Here is a 23,210-nt window from a genome sequence, read left to right as displayed (position 1 = left end):
AAGATGTAAACTTTTGGAGTCCACCTTAATGTAGGATTTCCTATAAGATTCTCCAACCTGAATGGGCACTTGTCTTTGCCTTTTACCTCCTTTGCTCCATGAGCCACTGTATCAAAGTGGGAGGTGTCAGGCACTTTCAGGTCAAAACTGCCTGTTTCTCTCCATGTTCGCTCAGCTCTGGGTTAAGGTTTTCCACAAAAGTTTGGCCTTGCAATTCATCTTCTGTATTTTCAGATGTATATTAAAGACATGCACATGTAATCTTTCAAGATCCATCGGCAATGCAGTGATAAAAGGTAGAGTATTTTTTAACTTATGAGAAAAAAACCCCTTTATTTAGCAGTAAAAAATTTTCAGCAGGGAGGTTAATTATAATGGTGTGTGATATTCCTAAGAACAGGAAATCTCTGCCAAATTCTTAATGCATTAATGCTAAATATACTTTTCCTAATTGAATCTGTTCTTTTTCACTCTCCGGAGGAAATAAATTTTTAAAAGCCCAATGTGCTGCTAATAGCACAGTTTTAGGCCTGGAACTAATTTGACCCTGGCCTTTTATGCAAGTGACTTCATTCATGTTACAACTCAATGTCTTTGCCTGTTAAATGGAGATAATACTAAATTATCTTCATTGCTCTTTCTAGTTCTAAAATTTTTATGAATCTATAGATGCTTCCACATTTCACCTCAACACCTATAATAGACCTTATGAAACAATAATAGTCCTCTTCCCACTGGCACAATCCTTCCATAATAACAACCCAGAGCCACTTGCTACCAATTGACTGGAGATGGCACAAATCCTATTTGTCATCTCTGTTCTTATCTTCTGAAATATGGTTAGACAACATTTCTACTGTGTTATATCCTTAGTAGCTTTTCTAATAGTTCTAATAGGCAAAGAATTAGAAAACAACTCCCTAAAAGATCATTCTCATTTTTTGGGATTGTAGAAAATTCAAGTGTAGAATTCAAATTCTTCTTTGGAAAAAAAAAATAATGGAAATCATCAGGTAAACCAACACACAGAAGTATTCTCAGGTCATTATAAAAGCATTCTATTAAGTGCAAATAAGCATAAGACAACTGATAGTGTACTTCAGGTAGAGAATATAAATTTTAATAGTAATATCATAAAATAAACAAACATATAAAAATCAAGTATTTAGTTTTGGATGTTAGAAATAATATACATAATAAACTCAGCACAGTCCTGATAGTGCTGCAAGATAAGATTTTACTGTTCAAATTACAGATTATGCCAACTGGGCTGCTCTGTACTCTGGGTTTCAAAAATTATGCTTTTATTACTAAAAGCATCTGGACTTAAGACATCTCTAATGAAACCTGGCATATTGCAGTCGAAACTGTGTGACCATCATTTTAATGACCATAATGGAAATAAAATAGGCAAACATTTCCCCCCTTTGGAATATTAGTTACCCAAACTGTCACAGTATCAAAATAAAAATGATTCTTTTCTCCTTTTTCTGTACTGCCTTGGAAGCATATACACGAGAGGAAGTTAAAGCAAAAAGGGCAACTTTATGATATATGCTATGTCGATGTTAAAATTCACAGACTGATTTTTAGATATAATATTCCTGATTCTGGTCCTTAAAAAGAAACAAGTAATTAACCAACTTTTTTCAATATCAGGAAATAAAATTTTGCTATTTTTCCATAATCAAATTTTTCAATGATTTCTAAGACCATTTCTATAGCCTGTTCCACTGAACTAGTTCAGGAGACACACTGGTTGAAAAAGGACTGAGAATATAAACTTTAAGGCTAAAAATTCCATCTTTAAAATGTAAAAATTTAAATAGAGCCCTTGACAAGGTTATTATAATAACACCAAATTGCTGGCTATGAAAACATGTAGACAGAAAAAAAGGTCATGCTTAAATATTTAAATGAAAAACCAGAGGCAAGTCTTTCATAACTTAAGTAATTCTTTCAACCTAAACACACTTGCTGAAATTGAAAGTTACCTTACTGCACTGGTAAATCTTTTTCAAAACCATTAAGTCCAGTTCTGGATCAATGTCTCTTATGCTTTGGTTGGATAATTTAATAAATATTCTGTAAGAGGTAACTATAGAACTTAATGAACAAAATAAAATAGATAAAATACTAGAATCTTAATTGAAAAATGGCATGTTTCTCCATCTTTTTCATGCAGTCAGCATGCCCACCTTAAATCTGATATTTGTATAAAATTGCTATATTTCCCACTGCAGCTTGTTTTCCTGATGAGCCAAATGTAAATGCTTTCATACAGTTGAGGATTAAAGAATTTTCCAATAATTATTCATCATTATCTGTAGAAAAGAAAAAAAAACTAGTTCACTTCATTGCAAATCAAACAGTATAAATCTTCTTAGCAAAAAACTCATTCTTTTTCATGTTAAAAGAGCTTTAATGTTTAAATGTAGCTTTTATTTAATATCACTTAATATTATTTAATATCACATACTCAGTGTAAAATATGCAAACAATACAATGAAGAATAAAGTGGGAAATAAAAATCACCTATAAGACAGATAACCAATGTTAGTAATTCTATGTAAATCTTGTTATATTTCCTCCTTAAAGCACATAATGGATGGATGAATGGATAAGTAAGTGCTAAAGCAAGATTATAAAATGTTAATGGCAGAATTTAGGTGTTAGATATGTGGGTGATAAATGTAAACTTTCAACTTTTATATATGATGAAAATTTAAAATATGTTGAGAAGGAATAAATCATGGATATACTCCATGTCAGTTTCAGTGTGTGCATATTATTTTATTTTATGGATAAGGCATAATTAAATTAGCCATTTCTACTTATAAACACTTTGGTTGCTTCCAATTTTTCTTTATTCTAAAAAAACACTGTTGAATGAATTAAACAGACTGCTTGGTTTAATCCTACACAATAATCACTATGTTCCACACTCTAGCAAAGGTGATCTTTTGTTAAAATCCAAGCATCAACTCAAATCACTGCACTGCTTAAATCCCTTCACCAACTCCCCACCACCCCAGCATAGAACCCATGTTCCTTATGTGGATTGCAAAACCCTTCATGATATGACCTTTTAAATATTTCCAGCCTTATCTACTTTCATCACCCATCTTCTCCAATTGTCCATAGAATATATACTTCAGTAACACTGACTTGGTAATAGTTCCCCTAATAAATTTTGCATGGCTCTATGTGTAAGTACACATACTGATTTGGGGGTAAATTCCCATTCATATTTCAAAATCCAAATCTGATATCCTCTCCTCTAGGAGAACATTTATTCCAATGTTGCTGGATCATTACTTCAGGCAACACATGTTATTGCTTCCAATGGTATACTTATCACTCTGTACTATAATTTACTTTTTACCCTTTCAAAAGGTTTCAAATAGAAAATTACAGAGAGAAAATTAAGGAACACACATGTACATAATACCTAGAATTAATAAAATTTAATTTGGGGCCATATTGGTTTGGATTATTTATTAAGAAAAACAAATTACATACAGATAGAGAGTACCCTTTTCCAATCTTCTTGACCTTTCTTCTTGGCCAAGGTCATTATCAGTATCCCCAAAGTGATGTGTATCTTTTCCTCCCATGGTTTTTTACTTTTATTGCATATATGCACAGCTAAATAAAATTGCTTTTAAACATTATATAAATGGTACCCTTTCCTACGTATTTCATTCATCACATTTGTGGGGTTTACCCATACTGATAAAAACTTATTTCATTTGTTTTAACTGATATATAGAGCTTCATTACATCAACACAGCACAATATTCTAGCTAAAATGAATGTGGAAGAAAGGTATGTGTTTCCTTTTTAAGAAACTATATGCTCTGACTGCCAAGATTGATATTCTACATGAGGAGCTGGTGGCCTCTGCCCTTCTACGGCTGGCCACAGTTATACTCCCTTCCTTCTTACAGGAATTTTTTAGGGATAATATAAAATAGTTAACACATTTTACTAGTTCTATTAGACTTCTGACTCTGGATAGTACTTAGCTATGGCCTAAACAGCATTGATTTTACCAATAGTGGCAGATGTAGATGTTTACCAAACCTATACTCTAATAGTTTCAGGCAGCTGAAGACAGGCCATCTTTTGAGGACTCAGATCATTTCCGATGAAATAAAACAGAAATGTTTCAGACAATCTTCTTTTTAACTTATTTCTTAATGACACTGATACCACTTTTGGGTGAAGGGTGAACTAGATATAATTTACCTATCCTCTCCCTTCATTAATCTCCCTCTCTCCTAAAACAGAAAATAAAAGTGTGTAAGCACCATATGCAGATGACACAATTTAATTACTATTTTCAAACTTTTTTTTAATGTTTATTTATTTTTGAGACAGAAAGACAGAGCTTGAGTGGGGGAGGGGCAGAGAGAGAGAGGGAGACACAGAATCTGAAGCAGGCTCCAGGCTCTGAGCTGTCAGCACAGAGCCTGACACGGGGCTCAAACACACGAACTGTGAGATCATGACCGGAGCCGAAGTCGGACGCTTAACTGAGCCACCCAGGCGCCCCTAATTATTGTTTTCTAATGTGGCCTAAAAGAACAACTACATTGAGGGTCTAAGTATTTCCAATAAGAATGACTCTGAAATAGTTATTCTAAATCCATTTACTGTCTTTTAACTGTTTAATGATTAACAAAACAAAATTGCAAGTTAATTTATTCATATAGTTCCATATAATTTTATAACCAGCTTAGTGAGTTCATATATTAATAAGTTGTAATGTTTTAGGGGCTTCAGTAAGATATTTTTAGAAAGGTTTCCAGGGTAGGCATCTGACTTTATCTGCTTTATACTTTTTCTAAGCTAAAGGAATTACTGACAGGCTTTATGATACAGAACTTCAGGGTCCTCATTCCCTTTTCAACTGTGTAATACAGAAATTCTGAAATTGTTTTTCTTTTTTTAGATTGAAGACTAACTGATACACAACACTGTATTAATAGCAAGTGTACGACATACTGATTTGGTATTTATATATGCTGCAAAATGGTCACCACAATAAGTCTAGTTACCATCTGTCACCATATAAAGATGCTATAGTATTATTAACTATATTCCCTATGCTGTACATTATATCCCTTGTCATCTTTAATAACCGGAAGACTGTCCCTCTTAATCTGTTCACTTATTCCATCCATCCTCGCATCTTCCCACTCCTCCGGCAACCATATGTTTGTTCTCTGTATCTATGAGTCTGTTTTTGCTAGGATTTGTTTCTTTTGTTTCTCAGATTCCACAGGTAAATAAAGTCATATGGTATTTGTCTTTCTCTGATTTATTTCATACAGCACAATATGCACCCATGTTGTTGCAAATGGCAATAATTCACTCTTTCTATGGCTGAGCAGTATTCTACTGTGTACACCTGCCACATCTTCTTTATCCATTTATCTATGGACATTTACATTGCTTCCATATTTGGGCTCCTGTAAATATCACTGCAAAAACATATGAATGCATGTCTTATTAAATTAGCATTTTCCTTTTCTTTGGATAAATACCTGGAAATGGAATTGCTGGATTGTATGGTAGTTCAATTTTTAATATTTTGAGGAATGTCCTGATTTCCATAATGGCTGAACCAATTTATTCACACCAACAGTGCATGAAAGTTCCCTTTTCACTACTTCCTTGTCAACACTTGGTATTTCCTATCTTTTTGATAACACCCATTCTGACAGGCATAAGGTGGTATCTTATTGTGGTTTTGATTTGTATTTTGCTGATGATTAGTGATGTGGAGCATCTTTATGGGTGCCTGTTGGCTATCTTTACATCTTCTTTGGAAAAGTGGCCGTACAGTTTCTCAGTCTTGTTTTAATCTATTTTTTTCCATACTGATTTTATGAAGAAAATATATAATTTAAAAAATATATAATTCTTTATATGTTTCAGATATTAATCCCTTATTGCATACATCCTTTGTGACTATCTTCTCCCATTCAGTAAGCTGCCTTTTCATTTTGTTGATTCATTTTGTTTTCTTCACTGTGCAAAAGCTTTTTAGTTTATGTGAAGCCACTTGTACATTTTTGCTTTTGTTGTCCTTGCCAGAGGAGACAGATCCAAAAACTACCTATGTTTTATTATTGCAGTTTTATGGTTTGAGGTATTATTTTTAATATCTGTTTACAGTTCATTGATCTATTCTTCTGCATCATCTAATCTATTTATTCTCTCTAGTGTGTTTAACATTTCTGTTAAAGTATTCTTCCTCTCTGATTGGTATTTTATTTTCTATCTCTGTTGAAATTCTCATTGTGTTCATCCATTCTCCTGAGTTTGGTCAGCATTTTCATGACCATTATGCTGTACTCTTTATCAGGTAGATTGCTTTTCTTCATTTTCTTTAGTTCTTTTTCTATGGTTTTGCCTTGTTCTTTTGTTGGCACATATCCCTCCAACTTCTCATTTTGCCTAACTCTCTGTATCTGTTTCTATGTATTAAGTGGATCAGATACACCTCTTGGTCTTGAAGTAGGGCCTATGTAGATGTCCTGTGGGGCCCAGAAGCATGATCTCACCCCCACCCCCGGCCACTAGAGCCAGGTGCTTCAGGGAGCACCTTTGAGGGCTGCATATGTCCTCCTGTTGTGGGATCTTCACTGCTGTGGATACACTGGTGGGTGGGGCTTGTCTCTGGTCCAGATGACAGTGAAGCCCAGCCAAGAAACAGGGTTCTACAGAACTCTGAGTGGTGCATGGCCCCTTGCATTAGCTGTCCACAGGAAGGATTCCATAATGGCTCCTGCCAGTGCTGGCATTAGCATGGCAGAATAAGTAAAAATGGCTGCTGTGCGTGTCTGTTCCTGGAGAGAATCCAGCAATTGCTCTGAGATTAGTTAAGTATTCTCCTTCAATTGTGGTCTATGTGCTTTTTTATCTGGTGTTTTGTGTTGGTTTCCAGGTCTAATGAGTCTGCACTCAACACCTGTAAGACTGGGTTTTCCTTTCTGTATAGCTTTACGTTGATTTCCAAAGGCAGATGTTTTGGGGGCTTGTCTCTCTTATGCAGAATCTAAGGGCTGAGGTGCCTGATGTTGAGAATCACTCCTCATGAAAAAATTCTTTACCTGTGAGATCCCTCCTGACCATGGAGTCCTGCAACTAGAGTGTGGGTTTTTTTCTGTAGTGAGACCCTATCTCTCCCTCTTCTATACATCTCAGTGCTGTCCCTTGTTGTGGAGGCTCCATTCTTCCACTTGCTAAGTCCCCTTCATCAGAGGGAATTATTTCAGAGTTGTGGATTTGTTGTGCCTGTGGGAGGAGGTGAGTTCAGGATCCTCATATGCTGCCACGTTGAACTCTCTCCCTGATATCACTTCTTGAAAAGAGTATAAGCCTATCCTGATTTCTGGTGTTTTGCAGGAGAGACAGCCTTCTGTGTAGGCATATATCCTTTTGAAGCCACTCAATTATCCAACAACAACAAAAAAAGTGTCAATTTTACCTTGTGGCTTAGTCCACAGTTATAGTTCTCCACTTAAGGAGCAATACAAATAGGGGTGCCTGAGTGGCTTAGTCGGTTGGGTTTCCGACACTTAATTTCAGCTCAGGTCATGATCCCATGGGATTGGGATTCTCCTTCTCCCTTTCCCTCTGCCCCTCTTGTGCACACACTGTCTCTCAAGATAAATACTAAAACAAACAAACAAACAAAAAAAAAAAACAAAGAAAAATTTTCCAAATATTTATCAAGCAAAGTTGAACCCCAAGTACATTGTTGATTACCTAAAAAAAGCAGTACTGAAATAATACCTATAGAGAACTGACCAAAGGATAAACAGTCTGAATATAACTAGTTTGGTACTATTCACAGATTTGCATAAATGGAGTCATTCTCTGGCTTATACCATGTCCCACTAAGAGAAAGAGGCCCGTGAAATCCAAACATTGTAAAAATTACTGAATATAACTTTTAGTTTATTATAGTACTATTTTATAAAATAGGGTCCAAGATCTCAATAAAATCAGAAATCTTCAAGTTCCAGATGTTTAATTTTTATATGTTAATTTTGATAGCAAAAATATTATTTCAATATTTAGAGGAAAATCATATTTTACAGTAATAACTATCAACTGACACATATTTGAAAGACTAACACTTGAGTTTTTCACTGAGGTCTATGGACTTAGATTCTTGAAGAAATTTTCCCCTTTAAAGGAATTCACAAGTTATTAAACTTTGAGGAACACTACTGTTGTGCCTTTTTTTCAAGAATCATGGGAAAATTGTTACTTTAATACCAAAAATAGCTGTCCTCTGAGTGACATGTTTTGTCTCAAGAATACTGTGACTCATGTAATTAACTAGGTTTCCTGCTTTGTGAGAAAGATAAGCACCAAATTTATGACATAGTCTCCACTAAATGTGGAGAACCTCTGAACATTAAGTTTGTATTCTCACCTCATTCTTGGCTTAATATTTATTGCTTATGCTAATTTGCCTGATAGGCTTTCCCAAGCATTTTCTTAAATTAATTTTATCTTGTACTGTATATATTTTTAAGTGGAGTGTTAAATTTTTTGAGACAAGATAGAATACAAATAAAACTTAGGAAAATCTATATTGTTAAAATTAAGCATGAACATTTTAAACATTCTTTAAATCCTCATATCATTTTAGCATATAAAAATATCTTTAAAATAACAGGATTAACAGTAACAGATATTCTAGAATGGAATTCTTATTCAGAATACTCAGAATCAGTTAACAAATTCACTTAAAATATTAGGCTCGTTACTTCCTGATGAGATACCTAAAAACCAAAGACCACAAATTATTTATCTTGATCACCCACTTCAGTCACTAAACTTGGTTTCAGAAACTTTACACTTTTTACAAAAAAAAAAATGTGCCCAGAATAAAGATTCATACAAAAAAGTCAAAAGAACCCAGTAGATAAGCTGTCAGTGAAATTCCAGAACTATCAAGATATTTTGTGTCATAGAGCATCTTCATTAGATAAGTCTATACCTCTACTTTGAAGAAACTATTATTTATTTGGCTATCTAAATTTGGACACCCTCCCCCCCACCCCCAAACACACACACTCAAGGAGGAGAAAAGAATCAACAGTAGATTAGCAGATGCAGAACCCAGTGGCAATCTGGAAGACAGGGTAATAGAAAGCACCCAGGCTAAATAGCAAAAAGAGAAAAGGATTTTTAAAAATGAGGACAGGTTAAGGGATCTCTTGGACAACATCAAGTGAATAAACATTCATATTGTAGGGGTCCAAGAAGAAGAAGACAAAGGGGTAGAGAATTTATTTGAGGACATAACAGCTGAAAAATTCCCTAACCTGGGGAAGGAAGTAGAGATCCAGGTCCAAGAAGCACAGGGAACTCCATGGAGGTCTACACCAGGACACATAATAATTAAAATGTCAAACGTCAAGGATGAAGAGAGAATATTAAAGGCAACAAGAGAGAAACAATAAGTTACCTATATGGGAAAACCAATAAGGCTACTAGCTAATTTATCGGCAGAAAATTTGCAAGCCAGAAGGGAGTAGCATAATATATTCAAAGTTCTGAATGGAAAAAAAAACCTATGAAAAAGAATACTCTACTTGGCAATATTATCGTTTATATTTGAAGGAAAGAGTTTCCCAGACAAGCAAAAAATAAAGGAATTTATTACTACTAAACCAGCCTTACAAGAAATGTTAAAGGGAATTCATTAAGCTGAAAAGAAATAGCTATAATTAGACATAAGAAAATCATGAGGGAGAAAAAAATAAGTTTTTTAAGAATGTATTTGGGGGCTTTTGGGTTGGTTAAGCATCCGACTCTTGCTTTTGGCTCAGGTCATGACCTCATAGTTTATGAGATCAAGCCACATATTGACAGCACAGAGCCTGCTTGGGATTCTCTCTCTCACCTCTCTCTCTGCCTCTACTCTCACATGCACATTGTCTTTAAACAAACAAACAAACAAACAAACATTAAAAAAAAATACTGGCTCTGCTCCAATCGCTTTTTAAAAAATAGGTAGACTAGTATGTGGACCCTGAGTTTGTCTTGTCCCTGAACCGCAGCTAGATCAGCATCAAACCATTTCAGACACCCAGGAAATTGATCTGAGGATTAACACAACAATCTACATCATTAGAGCCAGAGAACTTAAGCAGGTATGCAGAGAGATGAACTGAGGGAGAGAAAAGCCACAGGGGTAGGGAGCTGTTTTGAGAGAGAGAGGACAGAGAGAGAAAGAGAAAGGGGGAGAATGCAGCACATTGGGATTGTGCAGAAAAGCACTCCCCCCGAAAGTACCTGGAGAGAAAGAGTGAAAACACTTGCAGGAGACTACACAAGAAATCTGTTTCCCAAAACCATTGATGGGGAGAAAGGAGAGATTTCAGTACCACCAGGATTCTATAAACGGTGGAGCAGAGTCTGAAGTTCCAGAGTTCAGTGTCTGGTGGTGTTCCAGTGAAGAAGCAGAGTGAATCCCTAGGAGCAGGCAGCAGGGTCTGAGGGATCCATGTGCCACATGGGGAGAAGCGGTTTCTCTGCTTGGAATGCATTTGGTAGAGGTCATATAGCTCCCTGCAGGCAAAAGTCCTGGCAGAATCCAGAGAGCTGCCATGTTCATGGATACTGGAACAAAGATGCCAGAATGCAGCAAAATCTGGTACTGGCTATGTGCTGTGATTTACCATAAACTCTGAGCCTCTGCTGCTGCATGATCACATAAACGTTTTCTGGGACAAGCTGGCACCTGGCCATTACTCGGGGACAGCAAACCCTCCCCCAGAGAAACAGTGTGTGTCCAAGCCAAGGGGGTCTCTAAAGTGTTGGGTTTTAAAACACAGTCCCTCCTGAGATAAAACTCTGGAGGCACCACCTGGAAGGCAGCTTGGAGACATACAGGATAAAGGCAAGAAGCAGACAGAAGCCAGAGACAAAGAAAGGGTGCTTGACTGCATGTCAGTGAGAGAATATAATTACTGGGCCAGAAACTAGAGAGCCAGGTGAAGCCATGTTCACTTTCAGAGCAGGCCAATACGGATCAACCCCAGTGAACTAAACAGTGCCACCAAGTAGAGAACAGAGCTGTTACACCAAGCCCCACCCACCTGCACCCCTGGAAGACCAGCACAAATCCCTTCCATCCGCTTTGTCATTGACTACAGTGTGCTACAAAGTTTCAGTTATAGGGGAAACTGAATGTAACTTCATTCAAGTTTCATTCTGTTTGCTGGTGTATTTGTTCATTTTCTTTGCTTCTGCTTTTGTTTGTGTTTTCTTCTTTTTCTCTTTGATACAAAAGAACAAATTTTTTTATTCTATTGTATTTTATTTTATTCAATTTCATTATTTAAAAATTTTTTTAAAAATTTTAACGTTTATTTATTTTTGAGACAGAGAGAGACTGTGAGTGGGGAATCGGAAGAAAGAGAGGGAGGCACAGAATCGGAAGCAGGCTCCAGGCTCTGAGCTGTCAGCACAGAGGCTGACATGGGGCTCAAACTCACAAACCGTGAGATCATGACCTGAGCCAAATTTGGATGCTTAACCAACTGAGCCACCCAGTTGCCCCTATTTAAACTTTTTTTAACTTTTTTTTTTCCTTTCTCATTTTTCTCTTTTATATCAAGCCTCTCCCAACAAGAAGACTGAAAAACACCTAGGATCTAGCTTCCTTTATCTGATATTTTTTGTTTTGTTTTTATGTTTTTAATTTAATTATTTTATTAATTTTTTTCTTCCCCCAAAATTACAAGATGGAGGAATTCACCCCAAAAGAAAGAATAGGAAGAAATGATGGCCAGGGATTTAATCAACACATTTATAAGTAGGATATCTGAACTAGAATTTAAACCATTATTAATCAGGGCCCCTGGGTGGCTCAGTCACAGTTAAGCATCTGACTCTTGGTTTCAGCTCAGGTCATGATCTCATGGTTCGTGGGTTTGAGCTCCACACCAGGCTCCATGCTGTCAGTTAGGAGCCTGCTTGGGATTTGCTCTCTCTCCTTCTCTCTCGGGTCCTCCCCTGCTTGTACTCTCTCTCTCAAAATAAGTAAATAAACTTTAAAACCATGATTACAGGGGCGCCTGGGTGGCTCAGTCGGTTGAGCAGCCGACTTCGGCTCAGGTCATGATCTCACGGTCCGTGAGTTCGAGCCCCGCGTCGGGCTCTGTGCTGACAGCTCAGAGCCTGGAGCCTGTTTCAGATGCTGTGTCTCCCTCTCTCTGACCTTCCCCCGTTCATGCTCTGTCTCTCTCTGTCTCAAAAATAAATAAACATTAAAAAAAATTAAAAAAAAAAAACCATGATTACTAGAATACTAGCTGGGGTTGAAAAAAGCATAGAAGACACCAGAGAATCCCTTTGTACAGAAATAAAAGAATCTAGTCAGGATGAAATTAAAAATGCTATAACTGAGATGCAATTGCGAATGCAGGCCGTGACAGCAAGGATAGATGAAGCAGAGCAGTGAATCAAATAGAAGATAAAATTATGGAAAATAATGTAGCACAAAAAAAGAGAGAAAGAAAGACAAAACAGCACGATACAAGACTTAGAGGACTCAGCGACTTATTAAAGAGGAATAACGTTTATATCATAGGAGTCCCAGAAGATAAAGAGAGAGAAAAAGGCACAGAAGGTTTATGTGAACAAAGTATAGCCGAAAACTTTCCTAACCTAGGGAAGGACACAGACATCAAAATCCAAGAAGCACAGAGAACTACCATTAGATTCAACAAAACCAACTATCATCAAGGTATATTATAGTCAAATTCACAAAATACACAGACAAGGAAACAATTATGAAAGCAGCAAGGGGGAAAAAAAAGTCCTTAACCTATAAGGGAAAACAGATCAGGTTTGCAGCAGATCTGTTCACAGAAACTTGGCAGGTCACAAAGAAGTGGCAGGACATATTCAACGTGTTGAATTGGAAAAATATGCAGCCAAGAATGTTTTATCCAGCAAGACCATCATTCAGAATAAAAAGAGAGATAAAGAGTTTCCTAGACAAACAAAAACTAAAAGAATTCATGACCACTAAACCAGCCCTGCAAGAAATTTTAAGGGGGACTCTTCAAGTGAAGAAAACAAAACAAAACAAAACAAAACAGAAAAAACCCACAGCAACAAAGACTAGAAAGGACCAGAGAACATCACCAGAAACATCAACTCTACAGGAAACACAATGGCACTAAATTCCTATCTTTCAATAATCATTCTAAATGTAAGTGGACTAAATGCTCCAATCAAAAGACATATGTATGGATTAAAAAACAAGACCCACCTATATGCTGCCTACAAGAGACTCATTAAGACCAAAAGACACCTGAAGAATGAAAATAAGGGGATGGAGAACCATCGATCATGCTAATGAATGTCAAAAGAAAGCCAGAGGCACCTGGTGGCTTAGTCTTTGAGCGTCTGACTTTGGCTCAGTTCATGACCTTGCGGTTCCCGAGTTAGAGCTCCACATCGGGCTTGCTGCTGTGAGCCTGTCAGCACAGAGCCCACTTTCCTTTCTCTGTCTCTCTCTCTGCTCCACCCCCACTTGTGCTCTCCTCCCCAAAAAGAAAAAGCCAGAATAGCCATACTTATATCAGACAAATTAGACTTTAAAACAAAGACTGTAACAGGAGATGAAGGGAATTATATCATAATTAAGGGGTCTATCTACCAAGAAGACCTAACAATTATAAATATTTATGCCCCCATCTTGAAAGCACCCAAATATATAAAACAATTAATTACAAACATAAAGAAACTCATTCATAATAATACAATAATAGTAGGGGACTTTAACACCCCACTTACAACAATGGACAGATCTAAGCAGAAAATCAACAAGAAAACAATGGCTTTGAATAACACGCTGGACTGGATGGACTTAACAGATATAATCAGAACATTTCATCCTAAAGCAGCAGAGTATACATCTGTCTTGAGTGCGCATGGGACATTCTCCAGAATAGATCGTAGTCTGGGTTACAAATCAGCTCTCAACATGTACAAAAAGATTAAGATCGTACCATGCACATTTTCAGACCACAACGCTATGAAACATGAAATCAACCACAAGAAAAAAATTTGGAAAGACCACAAATACTTGGAGATTAAAAAACATCCTACTAAAGAATGAATGGGTGAACCAAGAAATTAAAGAGGAAATTTAAGAGTACATGGAAATGAAAACAAGACAGTCCAAAATCTCTGGGATGCAGCAAAGGTGGTCATAAGAGGGAAGTATATCCAGGCCTTCTTAGAGAAGGAAGAAAGCTCTCAAATATACAACCCAACCTTACAACTAAAGAAGCTGGGAAAAGAACATCAAATGAAGCCCAAAACCAGCAGAGAAAGGGAAATAATAAAGATTAGAGCAGAAATCGGTAGAAACAGTAGAAACAGATCAATAAGACCAGGAGCTAGTTCTTTGAAAGAATTAACAAAATGGATAAACGCATAGCCAACGTTATTTAAAAGGAAAGGACTGAAATACATAAAATCACAAATGAGAAAGGAGAGATGACAACCAACACTGCAGAAACACCAATAACAATAAGAGGATATTATGAGCAATTATATACTAACAAATTGGGCAATCTGGAAGAAATGGGCAAATTCCTAGAAACATATAAACTATCCAAAATGAAACAGGAGGAAATAGAAAATTTGAATAGACACAAAACCAGTAAAGAAATTGTATCAGTAATAAAAAAAATGTCCCAACAAGAGTCCAGGATCAGATGGCTTCCCAGGGGAATTCTACCAAACATTTAAAGAAGAGTTAATACCTGTTCTTTTGAAGATGTTAATTAAAAAAAAACAAAAAACAAAAAACAAAAAACAGAAATGGAAGGAAAACTTCCAAACTCACTCTGTGAAGCCAGCATTACCTTGATTCCAAAACCAGATAAAGAATTCACTAAAAAGGAGAATTACAGACCAATTTACCTGATGAACATGGATGCAAAAATTCTCAACAAGATACTAGAAAATCGAATCCAACAATACACTAAAAGAATTATTCCCCACAATCAAGTGTGATTTTTTTTCTGGGCTGCAGGAGTGGTTCAATGTCTGCAAATCAATCAACATGATACATCACATTAATAAAAGAAAGGATAAGAACCAAGATCCTCTCAACAAATGCAGAAAAAGCATTTGATGAAATACAGCATTCTTTCTTGACAAAAGCCCTCAAGAAAATAGGGATACAAGGATCACACCTCAAGATGATAAAGGTCATATACAAAAGACCCACAGCTAATATCACCCTGAATGGGGAAAAACTGAGAGCTTTCCCCCTAAGGTCAGGAACACAACAGGGATGTGTACTTTTATTACTGTTGTTCAACACAGTACTGGAAGTCCAAGCCTCAACAATCAAACAACAAAAAGAAATAAAAGGCATCCAAATTGGCAAGGAAAAAGTCAAACTTTCGCTCTTCGCAAATGCCACGATACTGTATGTGGAAAACCTGAAAGACTCCACCAAAAACTGCTAGAACTGGTACATGAACTCAGCAAAGTTGCAGGATATACAATCATGTACAGAAATCTGTGTCATTTCTATACACCAATAATGAAGCAGCAGAAAGAGAAATCAATGAAGTGATCCCATTTACAATTGCACCCAAAACCATAAAACACCTAGGAATAAACCCAACCAAAGAGGCAAAAGATCTGTATGCTGAAAACTATAGAAAGCTTATTGAAGAAGATGCAAGGAAATGGAAAAACACTCCATGCTCATGGACTGAAAGAACAAATCCTGTTAAAATGTCCACAGTACCTTTGGGGCACCTGGGTCGCTCAGTTAAGCATCTGACTTCAGCTCAGGTCATGATCTCACGGTTTGTGAGTTTGAGCCCCGCCTCGGGCTCTGTGCTACAGCTCAGAGACTGGAGCCTGCTTAGGATTCTGTGCTTCCCCTTCTCTCTGCCCCTCCCCCGCTCATGCTCTGTCTCTTTCTCTCAAAAAAAAAAAAAAAAAAAAAAAAAAAAAAAAAAACTTTAGCAAAAGTAAAAAGAAATGTCTACACTACCCAAAACAGTCTACAAATTCAATGCAATCCCTATCAAAATAACACCAGCATTCTTCACAGAGCTAGAACAAACAATTCTAGAATTCATATGGAACCAGAAAAGACCCAGAATAGCCAAAATAATCTTGAAAAAGCAAAGCAAAGCTGGAGGCATCACAATTCTGGATTTAAGCTGTATTACAAAGCTGTAATCAACAGGCCAGACTGGTACTGAAACAAAAATAGACACAGACCAATGGAACAGAATAGAGAACCCAGAAATAAATCCACAAATGTATAGACAACTAACCTTTGACAAAGCAAGAAAGAACATTCAATAGGATATTCTTCAGCAAGTGGTGTTGGGAAAACTGGACAGCGACATGCACAAGAATGAACCTGGACCACTTTCTTACTCCATACACAAAAATAAATTCAAAAGGGATGAAAGACCTAAATGTAAGACAGGAAACCATCAAAATCCTAGAGGAGAACACAGGCAGCAACCTCTTTGACCTCAGCCACAGCAACTTCTTACTAGATGTGTCTGAGGCAAGGGAAACAAAACAAAAACGAAGCACCAGGATCTCATGAAGACAAGAAGCTTCTGCACAGAGAAAGTAACTGTCAACAAAACTAAAAGGTAACCAATGGAATGGGAGAAGATATTTACAAATGACATATCAGACAGAAGGTTAGTATTCAAAATCTATAAAAAACTTATCAAACTGAATACCCAAAAAACAAATAATGCAATGAAAAAATGGGCAGAAGACATGAACAGACACTTTTCCATGCCTAATAGACACATGAAAAGATGCTCAGCATCACTCATTATCAGGGAAATACATATTGAATATAACAGACACCACCTCACAGCTGTTGGAATGGTTAAAATTAACAGCTCAGGAAACAACAAATGTTGGCAAGGATGTAGAGAAAGGGAAACATTTTTGCATTGTTGGTGGGAATGCAAACTGTTGCAGCCACTCTGGAAAACAGTATGGAGTTTCCTCCAAAAGTTAAAATAGAGTTACCCTATGACCCATCAATTACACTACTAAGTATTTACCCAAAGGATACAAAAATACAGATTCAAAGGGGTACATGCACCGCAATGTTTATAGTAATATTATTAACACTAGCCATACTAAGGAAAGAACCCAGATGTCCATCAACTGAAGAATGGACAAAGAAGATATGGTATACATATACAATGGAATATTACTCAGCAATCCAAAAGAATGAAAAATCTTGCCATTTGCAACAACATGGAAGGAACTAGAATGTATTATGCTAAGTGGAGTCAGTCATAGAAAGAGAAATATAATTTCACTCATATATGGAATTTAAGAAATACAACAGACGAACATATGGGAAAAGAAAGAAAAATAAGATAAAAACAGAGTGAGGGAAACCAAAATGCACTCTTAAATACAGAGAAGAAACTGACGGTTGCTGGAGGAATGTTGGGTTGGGGGACAGACTAAATGGGTGATGGGCAAATGGAGGGCACTTATTGAGATGAGCACTGAGTGTGACATGTCAGTGATTAATCACTAAATTCTACTCCTAAAACCATTATTACACTATATGTTAACTAACTTGGATTTAAATAAAAATAAAAAATAAAAGATGTAGTACCTTAAAAAAATAAAAATAAAAGAATGTGTTTGAATTTAAATGATCATCAAATTAGTATAGACTGCTATACACTTAGATGTTATATATGATCCTCATATAACTACAAGCCCAAAACCTGTAACAGATTTACAAAAAATAAAGACAAAAAAAAAAAATCCAAACATAATACTACAGAAACTCATCAATCACAAAGAAAGAGAGCAGGGGCACCTGGGTGGTTCAGTTGGTTAAGTGTCCAACTTTGGCTCAGGTCATGCTCACAGTTGGTGAGTTCCAGCCCCACATGGGGCTTGCTGCTATCAGCACAGAGCCTGCTTCATATCCTCTGTCCCCCTCTCTCTGCCCCTCTCCTGCTCACATTCTCTCTCAAAAATAAACATTAAAAAAATAAAAATAAAATAAAAAACAAAGAGAGCAAGAGAAGAAGAAAGTAACAGAGAACTACAAAAATAATCAGAAAACAACAGAATGGCAATAAGTACGTATCTGTCAATTGATTACTTTAAATGGTCCAATCAAAGACATAAGGTGATGGAATGGATAAAAAACCAACGACCCATCTACATGCTGCTGACAAGAGATTCACTGCAGACCTAAAGACACATATAGACTAAAATTGAAGGGATGGAAAATCACTTACCAAACAAATGGAAGTGAAAAAAAAAAAAAAAGGCCATGGTAGCAATACTTATATTAGACAAAACACACTTTAAAACAAAGATTGTTAACAAGAAACAAAAAGGGCATTACATAACGATAAAGGGATAAATCCAACAAGAGGCTATAACAATAGTAAACATCCATGCACCCAACACTGAAGCACCCTAAATACTTAAAGCAAACATTAATGGAGAAATTAATGGTAATATAACAATGGTAAGAGACTTTAACACTCCACTTACATCATTAGCTAGATCACCCAGGCAGGAAACCAAACGGAAAGAGCATCTTTGAAGGGTATTAAACCAGATGGACATAAAGATATATATAGAACATCTCATCCTAAAACAACAGAATACACATTCTTTTCAAATGCACATGGAACATTCTCCAGAATAGATTACATGTTTGGCCACAAAACAACCCTTAATAAATTTAAGAAAACTGAAATTATACCATGCATTTTTTCTGACCACAACAGTATGAAACTAGAAATAAATCAAAGATAAAAACTGGAAAAAAACCCAAACATGTGAAGGCTAATCACCATGATAGTAAAGAAACCAATGGGTTAAGGAAACAAAGAAACAAAAAAATACATGGAGACAAATGAAATGAAATGAAAATGAAAACACAATGGCCCAAAATCTCTGGGACACACAACCAAAGCAGTTCAAAGAAGAAAATAAACCAACAGAGGCCTACATCAAGAAACAAGAAAAAGCTTAAATAAACAATGTAACCTTGCCCCTAAAGGAATCAGAAAAAGAACAAATCCCAAGGTGAGCAGACAGAATGAAGATAATAAATTCAGAGCAGAAATAAATGACATGGAGACTAAAAAAACAATAGAAAAAAAATCAATGAAACCAAGAGCTGGTTCTTTGAAAAGATAAAGGAAATTGATCAACCCTTAACAAGACTCCTCAAGAAAAAAAAAGAGAAAAGACCCAAATTCATAAAATCAGGTATGAGAGAGAAGTAACCCATGACACCATAGAAACACAAAGGATTATAAGAAAGCTACAAAAATGCCAACATTTGGACAACTAGAAGAAATGGATACATTCCTAGAAACATACCATCTTCCAAAATTGAATAAGAAATAGAAAATCTGAAGACAGATCACTGTTAATAAACTGAATTGATAATCAAAAAAATAGAAGTCCAGAATTAGATGGATTCACAGGTGAATTCTACCAAACATTTAAAGAAGAATTAATACCTATTCTCCTCAAACTATTCCAAAAATAGAAGGAGGAAAGCTTCCAAGTACGTTCTGCAAAGCCAGCATTACTCTGACACCAAAACCAGACAAACACACCACAAAAAGAGAAAAGTACAGGTCAATATCCCTGATGAACACAGATGCAAAAATCATCAATAAAATATTAACAAACTGCATTCATCAATACATTGAAAGGATCATTTACCACAATCAAGTGGGATTTATCCTGGGGATGTAAGGATGGTTTGATATTCACAAGTCAATCAATGTGATATGCTACATTAACAAAACAAAGGATAAAAATCATATGATCATCAATAGATGGAGAAAATCATTTGATAAAATTCAATACCCATTTAAGATAAAAACTCCTAACAAAGTAGGTTTAGATGGAATATACCTCAACATAATAAAGAACATATATTAAAAACCCATCGCTACTATCATACTCAATGGTGAAAAACTGAGAGCCTTCTAATATCAGGAACAAGACAAGTTATGTCCATTCTTGCCTCTACTATTCAACATAATACTCAAAGTCCTAGCCACAACAATCAGATGAGAAAAAGAAGTAATAGGCATCCAAACTGGTGAAGAAGTTAGACTGTCACTATTTGCAGATGACATGATAGTATACACGGAAAATCCACCAAACAACTACTAGATGAAATAAATAATTCAGTAAAGTTTCAGGATACAAAATTAATACTCATAAATCAGTAGCATTTCTATACACCAAAAATGAGGTAGTAGAAAGGGCATTTAAGAAAATAATTTTCATTTACAATTGCACCAAAAATAATAAAATATCTAGGAATAAACCAAAGAAGTGAAAACTATAAAACACCAATGAAATAAATTGAAGATGACACAAATGGAAAGATATTCCATGCTCATGGATTAGAAGAATTAATAATGCCAAAAGCTCTGTATTACCCAAAGCAATCTACATATTCAATGTAATCAATCCCTATCAAAATACCAACAGCATTTTCCATAAAACTAGAATACTCAAATTTGTATGCAAACACAAAAGACCCCTTATAGCCAAAACAATCTTAAGAAAGAAAAGCAGAGCTGCAGGTATCATAATTCCAGATTTTAATATATACTATAAAGTTGTAGTCATCAGAACAGTATGGTATTGGCACAAAAATAGACATAAAGATTAATGGAAGAATACAGAAAGTCTACAAATAAACCTATAATTATATGGTCAATTAATCTATGACAAAGGAGGCAAGAATATACAGGGGGAAAAAGACAGTTTCTTCAATAAATGGTGGAAAAATTAGAGAGCTACATATATGTAAATGAATGAAACTGGACCCATTCTAACATCATACACAAAAATAAATTCAAAATAGATTAAAGCCCTAACATGAGACCAGAAACCATAAAAATCCTTGAAGAGAACACTGAAAGGAATTACCCTCACATCAGCCACAGTAACATTTTTCTAGATGTGTCTCCTCAGGCAAGGGAAACAGAAGCAAAAATAAACTATTAGGACCACATCAAAATAACAAACTTTTGCATAGTAAACAACACAATCAACTAAACAAAAAGGCAACCTAATGAATAGCAGATATTTGCAAATGACATTTCTGTCATATGTTAACAACATATACGACCCCACATGAAAAAATCAAACAATCCAATTAAAAAATAGGCAAAGGACCTGAATAGACATTTTCTGAGGAAGACATACAGATGGCTGACAGCCACATGAAAAGATGCTCACCATCACTAGTCATCAGAGAAATGCAAATGAGAACCACAATGAGATATTACTTTACATACATCAGAATAGCTAGTATCAAAAAGAGAGGAAATAATAAGTGTTGGTGAGGGTATGGAGCAAAAGGAACCCTCGTACATTGCTGGTGGAAAGTAAACTGGCATAGCTACTGTGGAAAACCATAATGGAGGTCCCTCAAAAACTCACAAATAGAAATACCACACGATCCAATAACTCCACTAATAGGTTTTATCCAAAGAAAAAGAATACACTAATTTGAAAATATATATGCACCCCTATGTTTATTGCAGTATTATTACCAATAGCCAAGATATGGAAGCACCCTAAGTGTCTTTTGACATATGAATAGATAAGGAAGATGTGTGTATGCACGAGTGCACACACATACACACACACTGGAATATCACATTGTCATAAAAAAGGATGAGATTGTACCCTCTGTGACAACATAGATGGACCTACAGGTATTCTGCTAAGTAAAATAAGTTAGACTGAGAAAAAGGAATACCATATGATTTCACTCATATGTAGAATCTAAAAAAAAATGAATAAACAAAAAGCAGAAGCAGATTTATAAATATAGACAACTGATCATTGCCAGAGAAGGGGGTGGGGTTGGGAGGATAGGCAAAAGGGTTAACGAGGAGTGGGAAATACAGGCTTCCAGTTATTAAATGAATAAATCATAGGAAGAAGGCACAGTATAAAGAATACAATCAATGGTATTGCAGTAGTGTTGCCTGGTGACCAACGGTAGCTATACTTGAGGTAAGCACAGCATAAAGTATAAACTTGTCAAATAGTTATGTTGTACACCTGAAACTAATATGACCATGTGTGTCATCTATACTCAAGTAAAAAAAAATTTGAAAAGAAAGGAGCTCCTTTAAGTTTCTATTGATAGATTTCATTGCACCACCATAAATAGGACACATTGCTTTGTTTTTGCCTGTTTGTGATTATTAAGGGGGCTAAAGAAAATCATATTGAAGAATATATGCAGCACTATCTACTGGCTTATATTCAATCCATTACTTGTTGCTAATGGCCCTAACATTTTCTTGACAGTTATTATTTTGTTAAGAATACTAATGAAGACACAGTGGTTTCTGAAGCTATATGGTAAGAGTACTCACTGTACCTTAAGATTTTCTAGTTTTGATTTAACGATAACTATTATAATTTTTAAAAGATTTTTATTTAAAAAAATTTTTTTTAAATGTTTATTTATTTTTGAGACAGAGAGAGATAGAGCATGAACGGGGGAGGGTCAGAGAGAGAGGGAGACACAGAATCGGAAGCAGGCTCCAGGCTTTGAGCTGTCAGCACAGAGCCCGATGTGGGGCTCTAAATCACAGACCGTGAGATGATGACCTGAGCTGAAGTCGGACGCTTAACTGACTGAGCCACCCAGGCGCCCCTAAAAGATTTTTATTTTTATTAACAAATTTAAAAAAACATTTTTTTTTTGGCTGAGCTTTTTGGTCAATATAAATAAGTTTATACCTTAAATAAGTGAAGCTGCTCCCAAAATAAAAAAAAATTCTTGAATTTGATTTTAGGAAACTTGATTAATAAAAATATGAAATATTTTTATTAAAAGCCTGATTCTGAAATATCTGAGCTGAATATTGATGCTCCATTCCTATGAACACTAAATCCAGGTATTCACCCTCCCATGCCCAAACACATCTACAGTTTCAAAAAAGATCTTATTTGCAATCTCAGTACTCTCCAAGATATCCAGAATACTGCTGCTAGATTGAACTTTACAAAACATCTTCACTTTGTCAGTTTACAAATCTTCACTGATTTCCTCTATGTATTTTAAATATTTCATAGTATCTAATCACAAAGACTAC

General features: G+C 35.8%; 1 protein-coding gene across 8 annotated transcripts in view; it reads right to left on the bottom strand.

Moving 5' to 3' along the window:
- Window positions 1-1,098: 1,098 nt before the first annotated feature.
- NEK1 (NIMA related kinase 1) overlaps window positions 1,099-23,210 on the bottom strand; it is a 214,403-nt gene continuing 192,291 nt past the window's right edge. For 6 of the 8 annotated variants that reach the window (XM_053901128.1, XM_053901130.1, XM_053901135.1 and 3 more), the window contains 2 exons: window positions 9,357-9,411; window positions 1,099-2,324 (listed from right to left, as the gene is read on the bottom strand). In XM_053901128.1, the coding sequence (XP_053757103.1) occupies window positions 2,321-2,324; window positions 9,357-9,411 (59 nt within the window). In that variant the 3' untranslated portion in view covers window positions 1,099-2,320. Of the gene's footprint in view, window positions 2,325-9,356; window positions 9,412-15,019; window positions 15,109-23,210 lie in introns of those variants that run through there. The other 2 variants (XM_053901131.1, XM_053901129.1) reach the window with 2 other exon arrangements.

The sequence above is a fragment of the Panthera pardus genome, unplaced genomic scaffold (assembly GCF_024362965.1).
Source record: "Panthera pardus isolate Hobbes unplaced genomic scaffold, ASM2436296v1 HiC_scaffold_13, whole genome shotgun sequence".
In the NCBI taxonomy this organism is placed as follows: domain Eukaryota; kingdom Metazoa; phylum Chordata; class Mammalia; order Carnivora; family Felidae; genus Panthera; species Panthera pardus.
The sequence above is the reverse complement of the archived record's forward strand: the minus strand, read 5'-3'. Positions and strand labels throughout refer to the sequence as shown.